The sequence below is a fragment of the Phragmites australis genome, chromosome 16 (assembly GCF_958298935.1).
Source record: "Phragmites australis chromosome 16, lpPhrAust1.1, whole genome shotgun sequence".
In the NCBI taxonomy this organism is placed as follows: Eukaryota; Viridiplantae; Streptophyta; class Magnoliopsida; order Poales; family Poaceae; genus Phragmites; species Phragmites australis.
The window spans coordinates 15,850,326-15,870,054 of record NC_084936.1 but is presented as its reverse complement, the minus strand read 5'-3'; the positions used below and the strand labels follow the sequence as shown (position 1 = coordinate 15,870,054).

General features: G+C 40.4%; 1 protein-coding gene across 2 annotated transcripts; it reads right to left on the bottom strand.

Moving 5' to 3' along the window:
* Nucleotides 1–12,181: 12,181 nt before the first annotated feature.
* Nucleotides 12,182–19,505, bottom strand: LOC133895262 (phosphatidylinositol/phosphatidylcholine transfer protein SFH13-like). 2 transcript variants are annotated; one of them, XM_062335424.1, is made up of 15 exons: nt 18,986–19,505; nt 17,126–17,245; nt 16,696–17,017; nt 16,466–16,565; nt 15,930–16,196; nt 15,707–15,784; nt 15,531–15,632; nt 15,395–15,444; nt 15,193–15,292; nt 14,633–14,731; nt 14,378–14,491; nt 14,123–14,291; nt 13,338–13,720; nt 12,938–13,012; nt 12,182–12,844 (listed from the first exon to the last, which is right to left on the bottom strand). In XM_062335424.1, exons 2-15 carry the CDS (start codon nt 17,130–17,132, stop codon nt 12,824–12,826), a joined length of 1,887 nt encoding a protein of 628 aa, XP_062191408.1. In that variant the 5' UTR covers nt 17,133–17,245; nt 18,986–19,505; the 3' UTR covers nt 12,182–12,823. The 2 variants fall into 2 exon arrangements, with proteins under 2 accessions (XP_062191408.1, XP_062191409.1); XM_062335425.1 differs by lacking the exon at nt 18,986–19,505 and having other exon boundaries at nt 17,126–17,246.
* Nucleotides 19,506–19,729: the final 224 nt, after the last annotated feature.

The window sequence follows — 19,729 nt, the reverse complement described above, 5'->3', positions numbered from 1 at the left end:
TTAATATCGGGGAATACAACTTTTGGTCAAGTGAGTCAATTAATTCATGTGTAATATCCTTCCTTCTTTGTAACACACTCAAATTTATGAGGTACACATATCCAACTCACAAAACAAGAAATGAAATAACAAATCAAGCTTCATATAACGCAACACTTCATAATTGACATACTGCAATGACCATAATTAAAGGTTCCGAGGAAATTACGCACATGTTTGACATCAAGTTACACCAAATGGGCCACATGCTAATCCTTGTTGTCATCAAATAGCAACTCATCATTATCATCTTTGGGTACAACTAATTTGCCACAAGTCCCTTCATCGTTTTCATTTGCACCTCTTTAGCCGCTTCCTCTTGAACCTTGCACCTCCTATTGTACCAATCCATAACCTCACTGTGTGACTTGAACTTTAGGTCAAACAGTCGAGGTAACCATGAAATGATTCCTCTACTATATGACCTCAACAGGCACTCCACGTTCACAATTAGGAATGGGAAAGAGGGAGGCACCGGGACATCCAACTCTTTTATGGTGGGATAGTTTCTGTTGTCCCTCCTCTGAGGCACTCTCGTGATGCTCAATGCCATCTCAACGCTGCAAATTGAACCATACATATTTTTCTAAAAAACACAAAATTCACATGCCCTAAAGATAACATATAGGCAATGTAAAAAGCAAAGTCATCTACAAAGCACGCACAATTAAATCATCTACAATTACCATTCACTCCATCATTAAATTCCAAGTTCAATAATTAAATCATTGACAACCACTACAAATCGATAGAGCGCATATATGAATTGTAAAGGCTACCAAAACAACTAAGGAAATCCTTCCAACATTGCATACATCAAAGACCTAGTAACTTGTTTCAAGTAATTAATCAATCTAAAACCGTTGCAATCCCAAGCCTAAGTGCTCACCTCAAACCTAGGGTTTCCTACAATACCAACATTATCTCTCAAATCCAATTAGTAGAAATGAAGGGAGGGAGGAGTACCTTGATCCATTGAGTCATCGTGAAAACCCCTTCGAACAAATTGGATTTGAGGGAAATGGGAGGGGGTGGTGAGGGTAGAGAGGAGAAGCTTGGGTTCTATTCTTGCGCTTCTGTTTGGCTTGGGTGGGGAAAGTGAGAGGGAGGAGAATGGGGGAAGAAGCGGGCCTGCTTCTATGTCCCAGGAAACGGCGTCGAAGGTGGTGGTGCAGTGCCATATAGCTATGCCACCAAATGGTACGGCACCATATTCTGCCATGTGATCCGGCACCTACAACACACATCCTACATGGCAATATACATGAACCAAATCAGGTGGCACCTTAGAATGGTACTACAACGCCAAAGGTCATGGCGTCGTGCTAACAGTCTATTTTTTACAACATTTTCTAGAAGGTCCATTTATAAAATATGTTTTTGAAAATAGCCAAAAAAATAAAAATTCCACTCTCTTCACACTGGACGAGACAAAAGCGAGTGTTGTCGAGTAGAGAGAGAAGTACCGGTCAATAAAGTCGCCGCCAAACCCAACGAGGTCAACAAAATCGATGGAGGATCATTGCTAAGCATCCACCTACCTAGCCTCCTTTCAGAGGTATAGAAAGGTTGGAGGTTGCCGTGTTTCTGTCCACTCTTTTCTGCATACATACATATGAGTAATGGTGCTCGTATGATACAATACGAATTTGCAGTAGACATGTGATCTAAAGGAACTGGATTGAGTTTGGCCCTTGAAAATGTTGTGCATTATTGTCAGGTTATTATCCTTAAAAAAAGAGGAGCCCCATTCTCGAAAAGAAAATGACGAGCCATTCGTGCACCCGAATCTACGCCGTTGCTTGCCACCGATTGACTGTCGCCTTGCTCGATGGTGACATTAATTTGGACCAATTTCGCAAGGCACTGCTCTCGAAATTATGCATGTAAAAAGTTTTTTGCTCGCAAGCTATTGCAATCCTTAAGGCACGCTTTCTAAAACCCAACAAGACTTGAGAAAACAATGGTTGTCCTTGCAGTTTTGTCCCTCGTGGGCCATCAAACATGTACGCATGCGTATGATTGTAGTTGGTTTTCTCTATATTAGAGAGAGAGGATAGTTCACTCTCATAACCATGGACAGTCACAACAAAATTTAGGCAAAGGGCGGATACATGAAATTAAATTGTTGTCATCACTATCATACACTATTATAGAAACCATAATTAGTGCCCATTTAGAACCACCATTAGAGTCGGTTTCTAAATCGGCACTGCATAATCGGCAATGATAGTCTGGGATTATCACCACCAATTTTTGAACTGGCAGTTAGATCTCATCTATTACTACTGGTTTGATGCATGAACCGATAGTGATATCACCGTACTATCACTACATGTTAATGATATTAACCATCAGTGATAGTGGTGATATCACTGTTGATTTGTGGCTCAAACCAACAGCGATAATTCTATAGCTCCTAAAAAAACAACATATATGCTTCACATACAATTATCATATATCACGTCATATATAAATAATCATCACATATCACATATGGTTCGTATACATTCAGTCATCATCGCATATCACATATAGTGCGAATATAGTCATCATCATACATCACCATATAGTTCACATATAGGCTGAGAGGAAGGAGGGTGTGACTCCAGTAATCCAATAGTCCACCCCCTGCCATACTAAAATTTTGCCCTGCTACGATCTCTCACAAGCCCATGCGAGTTATTGTGCACTTTACTCATATAACATCATTTACTATGCACATTAAATCCTCTAAAATTCAACTAAAATTATCTCATTATGGGGGAGGAGGCAAGCGTCCATGTCATGGAGGCCGCATAAGCCCGGGGCGACAGCCAAGGCTTTAGGACAGAGGAGGCTAGGGAGGACATGACGACATCAATGTCGTGAAGGCCTATTGTAGTGAAGGGGTTTGGGATGAAGGAGGCCAAGGAGTGTTTAGGGTTTAGGCCTATGAGGTCAGAGAGGGCTAAGTATTGAAGAAGGAGCTAAGAAGGATGGTTATATATGACAGCGAAACTAGCACTATCGGATCAAGTAAGCAATCCGTAGTGATATATATATATATACTAGCAGTGTCGATTCACAATTACAACTTGCCGTGATAGTATGAAAGCATGGGGCACGAGAACCGAGGTGTCGGTGATGATTTATCACTATCGGTTTGTAATCAAAATCGGTTGTTATACTATAAACATAAGTACAACTAAAAATTACAAATAACTAGTAGTTAGCTTAATATTAAGTACAAACCACATACTAACATAATACATGAAAATGTTCATTAAACAAAAGTTATATAATACATATATATAAAAGTACATTACAACAATTTAAACAACCCTCCTGATGATTAAATTGTGCTCAATATCCTCTGCCTCATCGTAGATGCTGATGTGGCTCACAATGATGAAGTAGACATTGTCTTCATCAACAGTCACTACAACAGAATGAGTCATCCGTACCCCCTTTTCACTGCCAGTTTTAAATAACCAATAGTGATAAGGTATCACTGCAGGATCACAAGCTACAATGGTCGATCAATCATTGAGCAATTAAGAACCAACAGTGATACCCACTATTACTGTCACTTTGTGTTACAAACCGACAGTGATACACCAATGTCGGTTGGTTTCATGGATCAACAAAGATACTTTTGTTATCACTACCGGTTGGTTCATAGAATCAGCAATGATGAAGCCCTATCAATTGGTATCATGGTCCGGGAATGATATTTATTTATCACTACCGGTTGGTGCCTAGAACCGACAATGATGTGTTACAATATATAATCACCTGTCCGACCCCAAGCCCAAGCAAAACAGAGAGGAGCTCTATTTTTCTTGGTGGCGGCTTTTTGTGGTGACCTTGCATGGCGAGGCTTCAAAATTTGGAGGAATCCATGTGAGCTAGGTTCTCTAAGGTTAGTAAGATCATCTACATTTTATTTGTACCTATATTTACTTGCTAGGTTGCTCTAGATTTTGAAAATCGGTGTTTGTTCCATGATGATGAATTTTGAAGGAGCTAGAGCTAGCTCCAATTAACTTAGTGAATTTAAGATAATCAATTTTAGGTATATATATTCGAGGTATGAATTTAATTATCATTATTTAGAATTATATTCTATTTTAAGGATAATAATTAATTACATGGATAGTTATTTCAAATTAATTCAATGGATTTATAATAATTAATAAAATTACAGATGGATCGAATATGGATGTACTATGCTCTCCGTAGCAGCTTAGAGTTTTTTAATGATATGAAAGCTTTTTTGAGCATTGCCGCCATGTACAAGTCAAATAATTGTGATGACTATATATGTTGTCCATGCACTGATGGCAATAATGAGAAGCAATTTTCAAGCATAGAGCAGATCCGTACACACTTGTTTCGGAAGGGTTTCAATTCTGGATATACCCTTTAGACAAAACACAGTGAAGATGAGGAGATTGAACATGAAGGGCAACCCACTATTAAAGAAGACAGATGCAACGATATGATGGCTAATGAAGACAATGATATGCTACAGGGATATAATTGTCTTTGGTCCACGATGATAAATATGGCATAGATTAGATGATAAAGATAGCATAGATCAGATGTTGTGCTATGGGGAAGGGGACTTCACCAGTGAGAGACAATATCAAAAGTTTAAGTGCATGGTAGATGACTCTAAAATACCCTTATTCCTGAACTATAAGGATGAGCACACAAAGCTGCATACGGTGCTGACACTGCTGCAATTGAATGCTAGCAATGTTGGTTGGATAAGAGCTTCAATGAGTTGTTACAATTTTTGGGTGACTTGCTACCAAAGGGGAATGTGTTGTCTGAAACCATGTACCAGGCCAAGAAGGTTATATGCATGTCCAAATGACTGCATACTGTATCACAAAGATTTTGTAGCATTGGATGCATGTCCAATGTGTGGAGCAGCATGGTACAAGCGACACAACAATAATGATGACATGGGGGCTAACAGTAAGAAGAAAAGACCCCCACTAAGGTGGTTTGATATTAAAGAAACCACATAGTGCAACCTTCCCGTGGTCTTGGCTTGGCCATGCGTGGAAGCTGGGGATCTATTCAATGATCTCCCGATACCGCTGGGATACGCCAGGGTCCAAGTGGATAGCGTACTTCCCATGTACTGTAAAATGGACATGCATATCCCTAGATAGATGGGGCACAAGAAACTGGGAGCAAATATAGGTAGTATTGTCCTGTGGCGCAAGCGCTACATATTGTTTGAAGAAGAAGAGTTGGACTCCCGCTTCATCCAGAGGATCTTTGACTCCTTAGTTGTCTCCATGCTTATCTCCAACTCTTCTGCTACCAGCACCTACACCAACAAGATGTCCGAGTCCTCCACCACCAGCACCTACACCACTTAGAAGTTTGAGTCCTCCGTCGTCAGCACCTACACCGTCTAAGAAGTTGATTTCATCTTAGAAATTGCTTTCATCTAAGAAATTGCTTTCATCTCACAAGCTGGCACCACCATAGAAGTCGACACCACCTCGGTAGTCAGAACAAACTCTTTTGAAATTGATGCAAATAGTGAAGACCAGTGTAATTGCACACTTCAAACTTATTGATCCTAAGAAGAGGGATCCAGTCAATCCTTTAATGCAGAAGTTTTTCATGTCCATAGCAAAATAAAAACAGACATGGCCACCGGATCCAAAGCCTAAATCAGATTATGAGCGTATTAGGGATAACCCTTACCTGAAGAAGCGGGCAATCCAACAGGTTCTTGCAGAAGCTGGACTAACAAAATACCATGTTACAGTTGAGTCCCAAATTGACACTACAGATCTTGGATGGATGTTTTAGGTAGGCAAACCGTTAGTCAAGCCAGATGTGATGGACAACCTATCCTATCAAATGTGAAAATTCCATTAGTGGTACATGATGGAGTCAAGCAAGGGTAGAGCAATGTTTGACACTAGAGTAAAAACATTAAGATTTCCTCAACGGTGATGACATATTGTGGCAGGAATTCAAGGAAATCTATAACGTATACCAGCAAGATGCCCTCTATGTGTCTATCATGAGTTGTTGGACACTGTAAGTGTCTTATATGTATAACTCACGGTTTACATTCTTCTACCATTTAATTGCATTTCTAACTTATTTGTTATGTAGCATGGAAGTACAGAAATACATGAAAGAGTGCATTTATAAAATAGGATTCCTTGACCCAACACAAGTCAATGTGATGTACTTTTACCCAACAACATTATGCACAACTTGATGTTAGGACTAATTAGCTATATGTGTGTGTGTGTAGGTATCACTGGATATTGGATCCTCCTTGTCATCCATCTAGACGTTAGCAAGATCGTTGTATTGGACTCACAAAGAAGACCACAAATACAATTTCAACCTGTCATAGACTTGCTAAACAGGTAAAGTCGATCATTTCGTTATTCGCTCTAGTAATATTCTATTCGTTTGAATTTAAGTATAATAATACTATTCATAATCACACACAAAGCATACACATGATACTGTATGATGAGTGTTCAATACCGTCCATACGCGATGGAGTTTGATGTCCGAACCAACTTTCCGGTAGATACGAAATATTCACATCTCCAATCCCTACTAAATGACTAGTTCCATGCCACTAATGTTTCATATTTTTTTCAATGTAACAGGCAAGAATCGGGCAACAATTTATATGCCTTCTATGTATGTTAGTTTATGCACACATTCACCAGAGACACGGTGCTCCAAGATGATGCAAAGTTGTGTAAATACATATTGATGTTAGCTTCTCAATTTCTCTATGTGTTCTGTAAAATTGATTTCTTTAATTCTTCTAATGACAACTAATCAACTTGAATACAAGTAAACTCCTGCAACATCACCACGACGCAATTCAAGAACAACTTGTCAGGTTCATCAATGATGAAGTGATAAGTCCAAAATGTGAGTTTTATGAGCCGACACATAAAGCACTTCCTTCAATGAACACTCGGGACTTACCGAGTTCAATAACTTCAGGTAGCAAGAGATGTTGAACTGCTTATTTTAAACATGATATAAATTGTTTTGAATGACATGTGAATTGTGTATATATATGTGATTTGTGAATGAAATGTGTCGAGCTAGAAAGATCTGTGATGAATTGTGTTTGCATATATGCATGTGTATATGTGCTATTTTCTGAATATTTGATGTGTTTTGTTGTTGACAATAGCCAGATTTGGGGGTCGTTACTGCCAGTTTATTATATGAACCAGCAATGATAATCTAATTATAACTATCAATTTATTACATGAACCGACATTGATAGTTGAGTTATCAATGTTATTCATACCATGAACCGGCAGTGGTACTTACTATCACTACTAGTTCCAGAGCTGACAGTGATGATCATGATCCAGATTATAACTATCAATGTATTACATGAACCGACATTTCTGCTGGTTAAAAAACCAACAATAAAGTAGTTTTTGAACTGACAGTGATGAGAGGCTATGTAGTAGTGAGTGTGCATATGATGATGCAAATACTCTGCATCTCGGCGTTTTGTGTGGAGAACATAGCAATTGTTGTTGCGAGGATCAAGGGCAACCCAAAAGGCGTCGTTGCGTCCCATGATGTTTCGGAGAGCAACAGCTACAGTCACCCACCGACTTCATGTTGGATGAACCTGGTGTTCGGAAACAATGAGCAATCATTTCAACGAGTCTAGAACGAAATCTAGATTACGAGCAACCATCTGGCTGACCCTAAACCTCCTTCTAGGCAAGGCGGCCATCGAAATGAGAAGAGTAGATTTGGAAATAATAACACAAATATAAAATGAAGAACTATAACTTTTTTAAGACAAAATGAACAAAGATCTAAGGAAGAACGAAGCACTAGATGATGAAAAGAAAACAGTGCCCTTCGTACTTTAGTGAATAAAGTAAGGAAGAACAAAGAACTCTGCGCTCACTAGTGTAGAGTGAATTCTCACTTGTGGCGTAGAAAACAGTGGCATGAGGATTAAATAGAGGTTGTAGCTGTACCGGATCAAGTTACCAGCCTGTAGTGATAAACCGATGCCTCGATTCCCATGCCAGACGCAATGATACTGCTTCCATTTGGAGTTAACAACCAACAATGATACACCAATGCATCAATTCGCATGCCCCTATAGCTATTGTAGGACATTCTGTTTTGCGTTAACCACTTCACTCCAACATGTAACCACCGAGGACCTTAGGGTCCTCTTGCATGAGCAGCGTCAAATGTATCTCAACGTGTGTGAACTGACCAACCATCCTTTTGTGCTAGGTTTCTCTAGGAGGCAAAGAATAATAGTGATGTTGCCCGACCAATATGCATCCCACATTCAGGTTTGTCATTTTTTATTTGATCATAATAGTTATCTTTTTTCCATTGATTCGAATGCTCCTCTTTTGCGTTAGGCGTTCCTAGAAGACGCACAGTTGATCAACAAAGAAATCACAAACTTCTTGGTGATATATATGCTCTTTGGTGGGGGTGTGATGTCCGGTTCGCGTAGAACAAAATGACATTCAACGAACCTAAGGGGTACAAGGGTGTCCTCTACTACTCAACCACAAATTGATGAGAACGATGAGGATGACGATTTCATACCCCCAATGACTCGACGTTCTAGCAGCAATACAGGAGAAGGTTCAAGGAGCATTGCAAGAGGACGTTCACGCACCACACCAAGATGGCATACAACCGACAAGGAAATAGGATGTGCTACTATCGTGATAGCTCAAGACGACGATTTCATGCCACAATGACCCCTCCCTCCGAGGCCTCCATCTCAAGAGGACATTGATGACCTTGAAAACGATGGTGGATTTGCTGGTACTCATCCTTACAACTTCGCATCACCACCTCGGAGACGATAACCATCTTACCCTGATAGCATTGACTGGCACAACTGGTATTTTTTCACTAATTTACGTCGCCACTTTCCTCCACTATCTTCAAATGATCTAGGTATTCAATATCTATCCACTAAGAACTATGCAAATGCCAGCCTTGACTATTTCTTTTGTTTACATTTCCGTTTCATTAGTTCAGTTCGATGGGTATATGGTTATTGTCTTATATTAACATACTATGTTATGAACTGTTTATGAACTTTATGTCTAATCAATGTGATGGTAAGTTTATTATATTAATGTACTATCCAAGCATAATTCTATCTAATATATGAAAAGTATTACTTAGAAAGCTACTTATACATGAAGTGACACACGACAGAGTTTTAAGCATGAAATGACAACACATCTATCGTGAGTCTGGCTTTAGACACGAAGTGACCACACGACTCAACTTTAACCATGAAATGGTAACACCTCTATCCTGACGCAGACTGTAGACATGAAATGACCACACGTCAGAGCTTTAATCATAAATTAAATGATAACACCTCCATCCTGACACAGGGAATCTCTATGTAGCATCAATGCCGTAACTTTTCTATCTTTCACAGGGAATCCTATGCTATAGCCTCCAGCCAAGCTCATGTACTCAATCCATGCAGCAGGCCCCAACCACCATAAATAACCTCCACCCTCATCCATGGATAGACTACTCATTCCTCAGCTCTCTTAACTGCAATGTCTTCCTTAGCTCCACCAACCCTACCCAATAAACATTGAGAAATTTTCATCCCCTAGGGGGTCAAACCGCCGATGTGCTTCTGTGCCGGCCCTTATAGACTTCGCGAGTCCCAGGACAACTCCTACACCTATAGCCTACACTTCTTCATGTGTGCCAACTACCAATACGATAAGCCTCAACATGGACCGTATAAGTACCCACCAGTATAGCGACATAGATCATTCATGTGGCACTCCTCATACGATTTTATGCACTGTCTTACTAATCTCACATCTTATTTTATTTGTTCAGTCTCCTCCACCTATCAGTGAATTTATGGAATGGCTCGATATAGAGCAAAATGAAGACCAGAAATAGTGGGTCAATATGAGCATGCGGTGGAAGAGGGGAGCGTACAAACATCGGGAGTACAGGAAGCTACAGGAGGAATTACGACTGAAGTGGTAGGAGGAAGAGCGCATGAGGAAGGCAGCAGAAGAGCTCACCGCGGCTCAAGCAAGCGAAGCAGAGAGGGCAAAGTAGCGAGAGAGGGCCCGTCGCGCTAAGGCGGGTAGCTCCGATGCCCTGAGAAAGGGTAAATCTCCTAGGTGCACTCAGTAGAGAACATCTACTGTAACCTAACATATTTTTCATTCACTGAGGCATGTTAGGATTAGCAGCGACATGCTATTAGGTTAGTCTTTAGGCGTACCGTACATGCCAATATTTGTTGTCGTCATGTCTTTGTGGTTATGGTCCATTTGCGCAGCAACGACAAACCTCATGTCGCATGGCTCTATTTATTTAAATAATGATTATAAAAAAATAAAAAAACTCCGGTTTTGGCTAAGATGTTGATTGCTTTACTGCATTTTTGTTTAGTAGAATAGGATTGGACCCTACTGATTGCATACCAATAATTTATAAGAATAGTGACCAAGAGAAGGAAAACAAGTTACTGAAGAAAATCTAGCCAATTTACAATGTAGGTTGATACTTATATTTTGTCCTATGCATAACCATGGCAAATTCTTTCTTGAGAGTTCTTTTGTGAAGAAAAACAATTATTGGCCCCATATGTACATCGACTTGTCAGCTCTTTCCTCAAGTTGCTCCAAAATGGCCTGAAAATTATGAAGTTGCTCAAAAGGCTGGACTGATAAAGCTAGATGGAAGAGGTCATGTAACTGATTTGTCGAAGAAGTTGGGAAACCGTGATGTTATCCATCTTAGCATAAGAGTGTAACTCAAGGAACTCAATCTTGAGCAATTGACCATTCCATATATTATGCCAAAGCAGGGTTAATTTCCATCCCTCGCCATTGAGGCTGCAACGTTTGAATTTGAGATTATCTCTCCACCAAAAAAAAAAACCACATTTAGCTTTGCGGGCAGTTTCCCATTTTGATAATATTCCCTCCTAGACTGTTTGGCTTGCAAACCATTTTCCAAGCTGCACGAAGTTGCTTTTTTAAGATTTATATCTAATCCCCTCCAAAGACAATATTTTCCGTACTTATCAATTTGTTTGACATGGGATGGATAGGATTACTACTAAAAAGGGGATGGATGGGATTAGTGAGACTAGATTTGGGTTGTTGACTGGGTGAATTCGGTTGGATAGATATGAGGTTAGGCCTCTAGCCTTGTATTACGACAAAGTAACCATCTTCCTATATTAACCACTGAATTAATACACTTTGGACAAGAAAATTGAATTGAAATTTTGCACAAACATTGCAATAGTGTGCTTGCAAACATTTCCAATACACACTTAAAACAAGGTTGATCTGATAGCGTAGAGGGTTGTGTGCATCTCATGATGCAAAAGCCGAACATTTTCTTCATTATCTGAACAAAAGATATGATTGCATAAAATTTTAAAAATATCTGAATGAATAAAATCTGCTCCGATTGTATATATCTATACTGAGAGGTCAAATCTGAGACAACAGAAGTACATACATGTGAGCTGCACATACAGTTGTCCTGAATTCCTAATGTTAAGAAACTGAATGCATGTCTTGGGACCTGCCATGCGCAGTCTGTATCTTTGTCGGTCACTGTGAAGTCAGGGATGGGGCTGCACTGCTGAATAATTGTCACATTGTGAGATAAGAAAGCAGTGACAAGTAGGGTCTGTCCTTTTCATTCGACATAACAAAATGGAAGTTCAGTCACAACAGTACGACATTGTGAGATAAGAAACCATTGTTTCTTCCCAATGCTTGATAAAATACACCAATTTCTGGCGCCTCCAGAGTTGTAATTGCACAACACTGCAAACTACTGGGGATTGGAGAAGGTCCAAAGAAAAATTATGTCAATTACAAACCTGTTTTGCTCAAAGTAATGAAATTGTCAAATTCCTATGGATTGCAGTCCTATGCCTCAGTTGCATCGGAATACAAACATGAGCTCAAACATCATGATTTGGGATTCAATGCGCACTCCCTTTATGGTCTCACTTAGTTCCTCCAAAACTATTGTTTCCTGCAAACAATCGAAACGCATCACCTCTAACATTCATGTATTTTGAAATCCTATAGGATTCAATAGTACTATGTATTCCATTCATACATATTTCCTATTTTTATGTTTTTAACCACCTGCCTCCAAAAGAGGCCCTGACGGTTAGTTACAGGCGTTAGTTACTCCACTGTGACAAGCAAAATCCTCAAATTGCAGAGTTGAGGTTTTCAACCCTCTCTGAATCACTGAGATGGAAGTGGAATTTCCATGACTTGTATAACTTTCCAACATCCCACAACTCTTAGGCAACGAACACACTAGTGCGCATGTTCTCAAGAGGTATATCTGTACCACCTACTTTCCACAATTCTACCTTTACTAACTATATTGCCGTCCATCCTACTTCCTCTGTATTGTTCCAGTTTTATCGGTAACATCCTACATCCTCTTTGTTAGCAAGAAAAATGGACAAACCCTCTTTGAGTTACAAGAGAAAAGATGAAAAATGGAACATTCTTCGAGCTAATCTTAACTCCGAAATGCACGGACTGCACTACACTCATCGACTGTTTTATTTTTAAAATAATGAAAGTACAACTCCCAGCCTCTACACCATAACCTCTAGGATGCACACAACCATTCATCGATTGTCTTATGCATATCGTTTGCCGCAACTGTACTCTTAGGAGTCTCAACCCCTTGATGAAGTGTATTGTTAATTCAGCAGTCATGACTATTAGGCACAAAATCGCCGTCTCTGCATGATGAAAGAATAAATAGTGAGATCAACGATGCGGTGAAAAAAGACCAATCAAGTTCAAAGATAAAAAGGGGAAGTAGCTGGTCTTACACGTAGCTTTGACCTAACCACTTCCTCTAGCGACTCTGCAATTTCCAGTTGCTTCATCACCGTAGCTTGCAGCACCTGAACAAGGGAAGGGGAATTTTAATTTTCACATGTGATTGGTAGAAACATTTAGATACTTCTTTGGACGGTTTGAATTCAAGGATGCATAAGAATGTTTTCTCTTAAAAAAGGAATTTAGGTGCTTTGTCCTTCGCAAAAGAAAATCTCAAGTTATCCTAAAAATGCTTTTCTATAATCTTATTGGGCTTGTTGAATTCCAATACTACTGAGGGTTACATTTCGCCAGGAACTGATTTTTTTAATTGTCGTGTGGATTCCTATAGTTAATCCTTCCCATGCAATCCCATAAGAAGATAAGCTCATAAACTTAACGGAGACTGACCTTCTTTGTCCGCTCCAGATCAGATTCAATACACTTTATCCTATCCCATGACTCCAATAGGGAGCGCTCCTTCTCCATGGGGATCTCTGGGGGCTTGCTGCCCAGCTCATCGACCTTCCCTTCGAGCCTCTGAAGGCGCTCGATGACAGGACTAATGTGGTCCACATTGAAAGTTTCTACCGCTGGATGATCGTCTGAAGGCGGTTCCCGTTCAGCTGGAGGAAGCGGATTGTTGACCCTCATTTCCTGCTGACCATATACTATGTGGAAGAAGGCAAAAACTTTGACAATCATAGCCAAGAGTAATCGGACAAATCTATAGAAGTTTCCTTCATCCAAATCCTCCTCAGGTACAACTGGACCTTGTCTACTAATTGAGAAACCTACATAGAGCAAAGATGTATGAATAGGAGTTCTCCAAAGTATGAAGTCAAAAGAATAAATACAACAGCATCTCCTGTCATTATGCATGGGGATACACAGGACGCTATCCTAGGTAATCAAGAACATCAACAATGCTGGCAGCTCTACACCCAACATATTGTCTAGCTGGCTGTTGAGGTCTCTTTCTACATTTACATATAATCATTCCATGACAAAGAAAAGCAAACTAGCATGTCAGATGTGTACTCGTCCTCACTATTTGCACTGTATCAGTCCCCAACTCAAAAGATAGGGTTCTTTCTTTTAAGAATTACTGAAGTAAACAAAGATTTCTGGGGACAGGAAACAAATATCAGCATTGTTGTTAACATAATTTGACCATACAGAAGACAATTATATACCTGGCATGTGCGGTGCTGTGCCCAAAGGCTGAGCTCGAGTTCTTACTTCTGAAGCACTGCTTTTGTCGGACATTGATCCTCCTCGACCATAATCAACCGTTTTGTCCACCACAACAAAGTGATCGTCGCAACTGTAGTAAGCTGCAGAGTCTCGTGCTCTGATCTGCATCTGTGTAAAAGATAAGCTTAAGTACATATGCAAAATAATTGTGCAAGGACATTGTTAAAATTCGTTGTTGGGATGAAAAGTCTCACTTCTTCACGAACTGGAGCTAAACGACTACACCCCACTGCGGTTCTCATCATAGGAGAACCTAGATCATCAACATCTGATCCTGACTCAACTGTTGACGTGTCACTATTTCTACCCTGTCATTCGAAAGAAGGAAAAGGATACAGAATTATAATTAGTTGCCCAAATGAATGTCATTGATGGAGCAGAAGGGCTCACTCATATTAAAGAAACTAACAACATTATAGTATATAAATGGTTGAGGGTGTAGAATTTGCCTTCAACAGATGTAGCCTAGCAAATGAACTCTTCCTTTGCTCAATCTCAGATAAGCGTCTGGTATGTCTTATAAATTTTGCTTCCCTGTTATGTACGAGCTACAAGCAGCCACCCAAAATAATACAATTGTCAGTTGGGGCTTGGACATGCTGTTGTATAGTTATGTATAACATATATCAAGACAACGGTAGTATTATACTGAAACTACCTCAAAAAGATTATCTTTTCAAAAACCTTCCTTGCACTAGATGGAGGAGATTCTATCGAATAGTATGCTCAACTGAGAATCACATCATGCGTGTGTTTGACCAGCATATAAAGAGAATGTTCTGAATGATAATTAAACTCTTTGTTTCAAAGGGAAAAACACCCCTCTAAATTTTAACTATGTTTGCCCACCCAAAGATGTATGGAAGATAATGTATATTATATCTTTGCCACATAAAAATAGCTTAAATCATAATTCGTTAGAAAATAGAAACTCATAGAGCAACCTCAATTCGAAGCACAGATATGGCCATATGGGTATATGGTTAGGAAATAAATCAATGTAAGTTACCTTCATAATGTTTGGATCATTCCATGGACCTTTGTTAGACTTGAGACATCCTCCCTCAGCAGCACAAGTGCATATTCCCCCCAAAAAATCAGGAAGTTGGCTATAAATAGCAAAAGAAAGTGCACTCAACCCAATCTACTTGGACATAATCATTATGATACAAAAAAAAGTATGCTTATATGGTTATAGATAGAAAGCATACCTTGCATCTATTACTTCAAGAAGCTTGTTCTGAAACTTTGTTCCCAAAACCTACAATTGAGACTCCATGAAAATCTATACCACTTATTTGGACAAAAGCAGGAAAAGAAGAAGCTCCAGAGATCATTTATGCTCACATGTATCTTTGAGGCAGTTTTAGGGTCAAGAAAGCCTTTCACCGAATTCCAGAGTAGCTTGAAACCACTACCAGCGTTCACAACAAACATCTGATGCAGTGTCTGAGCATATAAATAAAGTGTTACCCAATCTGGTACCAAGTATTGATCAAGAGAAGCAACAAAGTTAGACATACCTCAGGATAATAGTCACTGTCTATCTTCTGCATTCTACTTAGCATATCTCTTGCTGTTTTGCTGAAATTCTTCAAACCCTGCAACATGATTGATGATCAACAGCGGGAATATTGTAGGAATCTAGTTTTTACTCAAACTATGTTTGCTTGCAAACAAAATTTTGACTAAGCTAATCTTCCATATAGAGATAAAATCCTTTTGATATCAGAAGAATCATCATACCACGCCATCGACATCTAGTATAGTGGTTGTAGAATCAATATGCCTTTTCGCTGCAATGGAGCAAGCAGGAAACCTGTCCCTGAAGGCTCTCTCAAACTCTTGCACGTGATACTTCATGTAGCGGTCAACCGTAGTAATGTGCATCAGTTTGTTTGGTTCCACTTTCCCTAGTCTCTCTATGTATACTGGTCTTCCCTGCCTGTCAACTCCATGGTATCCCTGAGGATAATAGCATAGTACCTCATCTAGCTCTTCAAAATTGAAGTCCTGCAAGATTCAGTTGCAAAAACCATACATATGATTTATAATTTCTATGAATAGTAAAAACGGATTTGAACTCAGAGATGCAACTATGCAACTAAAGACATAGTACCATTTATCACTTGTACCTTAAGAACGGCTACTTTAAGATGGTAAATTGCATTTCCTACACTAAGACTAAGCAACCTATGAACCAATAGAAAATCTCAGCCAGAATTATATGGCCATAGAGTTATTGTATCAAGTATCAACTAACCCAGAAACATTAGCCTCACCTCTAGTATTGTATCTGTTCCAAACTCTTTCCTCCACTGGAGCATCTCAGCCCACATTTGGATAGCCTTCTCGGTGTCAAATTTCCTAGCCTTCAAAAACCTGCAGATATTTGTCAAAAATGTGGAATTGTGGAGATGCATCTGTTAGAGGCTTACTGCAAAAAAAATGGTTCAAGAGCTACCCATGCTTTGGTGGCTTTCAATGTATACAGTTTTCATAGGGCACCAACCTCAGCAACAAGTGATAATCATTATGCTTGTCAGGTAGCAAGTTCCTGTTGAAAAGCTCTTGCTGGAAGGTAAAGACGGCACGCTCCTCTTCCTCATCCCTGACATCTTCGATTGTGAAGGAAGAGGCCCGATGCTCTACCTTTCTTTTTCCCCTCTTCTTGAGTGAATGTGTGAGCTTGTTTGATGCATTCAGCGCCTTCTTCTTCAGCGACCCAATGGATAGCCTCCTTCGCTCATCCTCAGAATTCTCCACATCTGACCTCCGTTCTTTCCTGTCATCCAACGTGAACAGCCCTTCCATGCTCGCTGACCGGCGCCGCACTTCATAAATAACAAGAGAATGCAAATTAAATGAATGAACAATAGTTGCTGCACAATACTTCCAAGACGAGAGATATGTATGCATAAGTTAAAGAAGCTGGACCATACCTGACATTTTGCAGGAAGCAGAAAATTGGATTTGAAGGTTCCGTAGTTATGTGTAAACAGAACAACAACTGGCGGCTACCAAAGATTATAATATTCTCGCCTCCATTCGCACAAATAGCCCTGGAATGGAGTAGAGATTGAGTAAAGGATCATGAAAATATGCCGGCCAGACTTGAGAGTGCAAAACAAGCTTCCGTTTTCTTTGCAAGAAGAAGACTTTATTGGTCTCAGACAATCTGATGCAAATGCTAATGGTCTTTGGTAAAAACGGGAGGGAGAACTTTGAAGGCACCGCATTTGATTTGCAGTTACCAGGGCATTGCAGACAAACGGAATTTCCCCATTAAAGAAGAATAAAACGCCCCGCATTGTAGACCGTGGTATGGTAACCATCCCTGAGTAACTAAAACTACAGATTAAAGAGCCATGAAAATACGTGCTCAGCAAAAGGGCAGACAACTCGTGTGCTTTATAGTTCGGGATGCAGAGAAGGCAGGTCAAAAAAGTAATTTTGACGAGGTGTCAGTAGGTGACCATGAAAAAAAACAAGAGTAAATAGAAGACGATTTAATACCAAGAAATAACGAAATGGCCTCAAAACGTGCTTGGTTAACAAAAGACTTTGGTGATGTTTAGTGGTGCTTAATTTCCATGGAAGAACAATCAGATAGTAAAGGCAACCAAGCACTAGTTCTCTCTCATCACTCACAAGAAGCCGTGTATACTCTGCCGTACTTGGCCTGCCAGGTTGCAGTTGCAGAAAAAGAAGTGTGGTCAACAAGCAGCCTTTGACCAGAGGGCAGAGCTAATCACAGCAATTGCTCAGAGAGATCAAATCATGTTAATGAAAATAATCATTGACGAGCGATACGCGTTTGTGGCCCTGATGAAATCTAACTGGCTGTTTGAAGCTAGAGGAACAATTACAAATACGACTAAATTTCAATGGTTCTGGCTGGGTAGAGGTCAACCACTCATCTTAGCACATGAACTGTGTAACAGTACCGAACACGATTAATTTTGCTGACCAAAAAGACATTATTTTCTGGGGCAACACGATCAGTAATCCGCAAAGAAACCAAACAAAATGCTGTGAAATGCAGCAGAACCAAACGTATTTACCCCGAATGTACTAATTCTAGATTGCAAAAGGCTGACATTGCCGGTTCACCTAAACCGAAATGATTTCCTGAAAAAGTGCCATTCCTATACGAGATTATGTAATTCCTAACATTTGAAGAACAAAAAAAAGAATATGATCCTGTGGACTTTGCAGGGAAACCCAAACAAACAAATCGCTACTCCGCAATTAAATGTAGAAAAAACAGAGATCCAATAATCAACAATATCTTTCCTCAATTAAGTCCGCCGAAGATCGAACAGATTGCAGGATTCCGGCAAGACTTGGGTCGGGAAATGAGACCTAAAAGGTTCAGGGAGAATCCGTGGGAGGCACCCTTGGATAAAATTTGGTAAAATTTCAATGCATCCGGCCGTCCCGGGATTCGGATTACAAACACACACAAAATCGATTTTCGACGCGATTTCAACACTTGACAGAAGCAGCCATAGCCAAATCAAACAAACAGAGCACCGGTTGGCAGCTCACGCGATCCAGACGAGAATTTTTAGCATCGAAAAGGCAACCACCGAAAAGACAGAAACGAAGCGAACACGCCCGCTCGAAGCAAAATTCACCACCAACCAAAACAGATTCGCTCAAAGGAACCAACGAATGGAACAATTCCCATCCCAGTTCTTGAAAAGGAAACACACATATACACACACAAACAAAGAAGAAAAAGCAAGGAGAAGGACACCGCCGGAAAGAACAGGAGAAACAACAAAGAGAAAGGTCACCTCCTGGATCAAATTCCGCGCCCGGCGACCCCGATTCCTGGACCGCAGTGCCCTTCCCCCAAGACACCAAAGACAATCCCGTTCGGATCCTTCCTCCTCCTCCGGCTAGAAACCCAGAGAGAGAGAGAGAGAGAGAGAGAGAGAGAGCCTGTAGGATGATGGGAGAAGAAAGTAAGGAAGGAGGAAGAGAGCAGGGTGTAACTCCGATTGATTGTCTATTCTTTCCTCGGCGTTGGCTGTTCCGCTAACTAAACCAACCCCATCCCTGCCGCGCTGCGCCTAATTATATACAGCCACAGCCAAGCCCCCTGCCTCTGCCTGCCTCCTCATCACTGGTCCGATCCATGGGAGAAGCTTCTGCTCCTTGGCTGCGCTTGGTTCAGCTCCGGTGATATTGGGGTCATGCGAGGGTGTTCGTGTGAAAGCTTTGCTTGGCATTTGGTTGTTGGTCTTCCGGTTCTAGCCATGGGACCTACCTGCTTTGGCTCCGCAATTGCTCTGGGGCCCGCCATGGAATAAAGTTCATGGCATGCTTTGCCTTGGATTGATGTCCTGCTGGCTCCTTCGTTTATTAGTTTATTTTTCTTTGCCCAAACCTGTCGACAGTCAGTTGGCAAGTGGTAACCGGTTCCTCTGACCTAGTTATTTTTAGGTCACGTCCAAGTCGGGAGGAACGTTCGATGAAGATCCAACGGTTGTGCTCGCTCGGTCATTGCTCGGGGCTCGTTTGCGCGCTGGTTGAGG

Coding starts and splice junctions, on each gene's coding strand:
- LOC133895262 (XM_062335424.1), bottom strand. Junction 14,732..15,192: donor ATGATCCAAACATTATGAAG/GTAACTTACATT, acceptor GGCTGCTTGTAG/CTCGTACATAACAGGGAAGC. Junction 14,292..14,377: donor TAGCTCCAGTTCGTGAAGAA/GTGAGACTTTTC, acceptor TCTTTTACACAG/ATGCAGATCAGAGCACGAGA.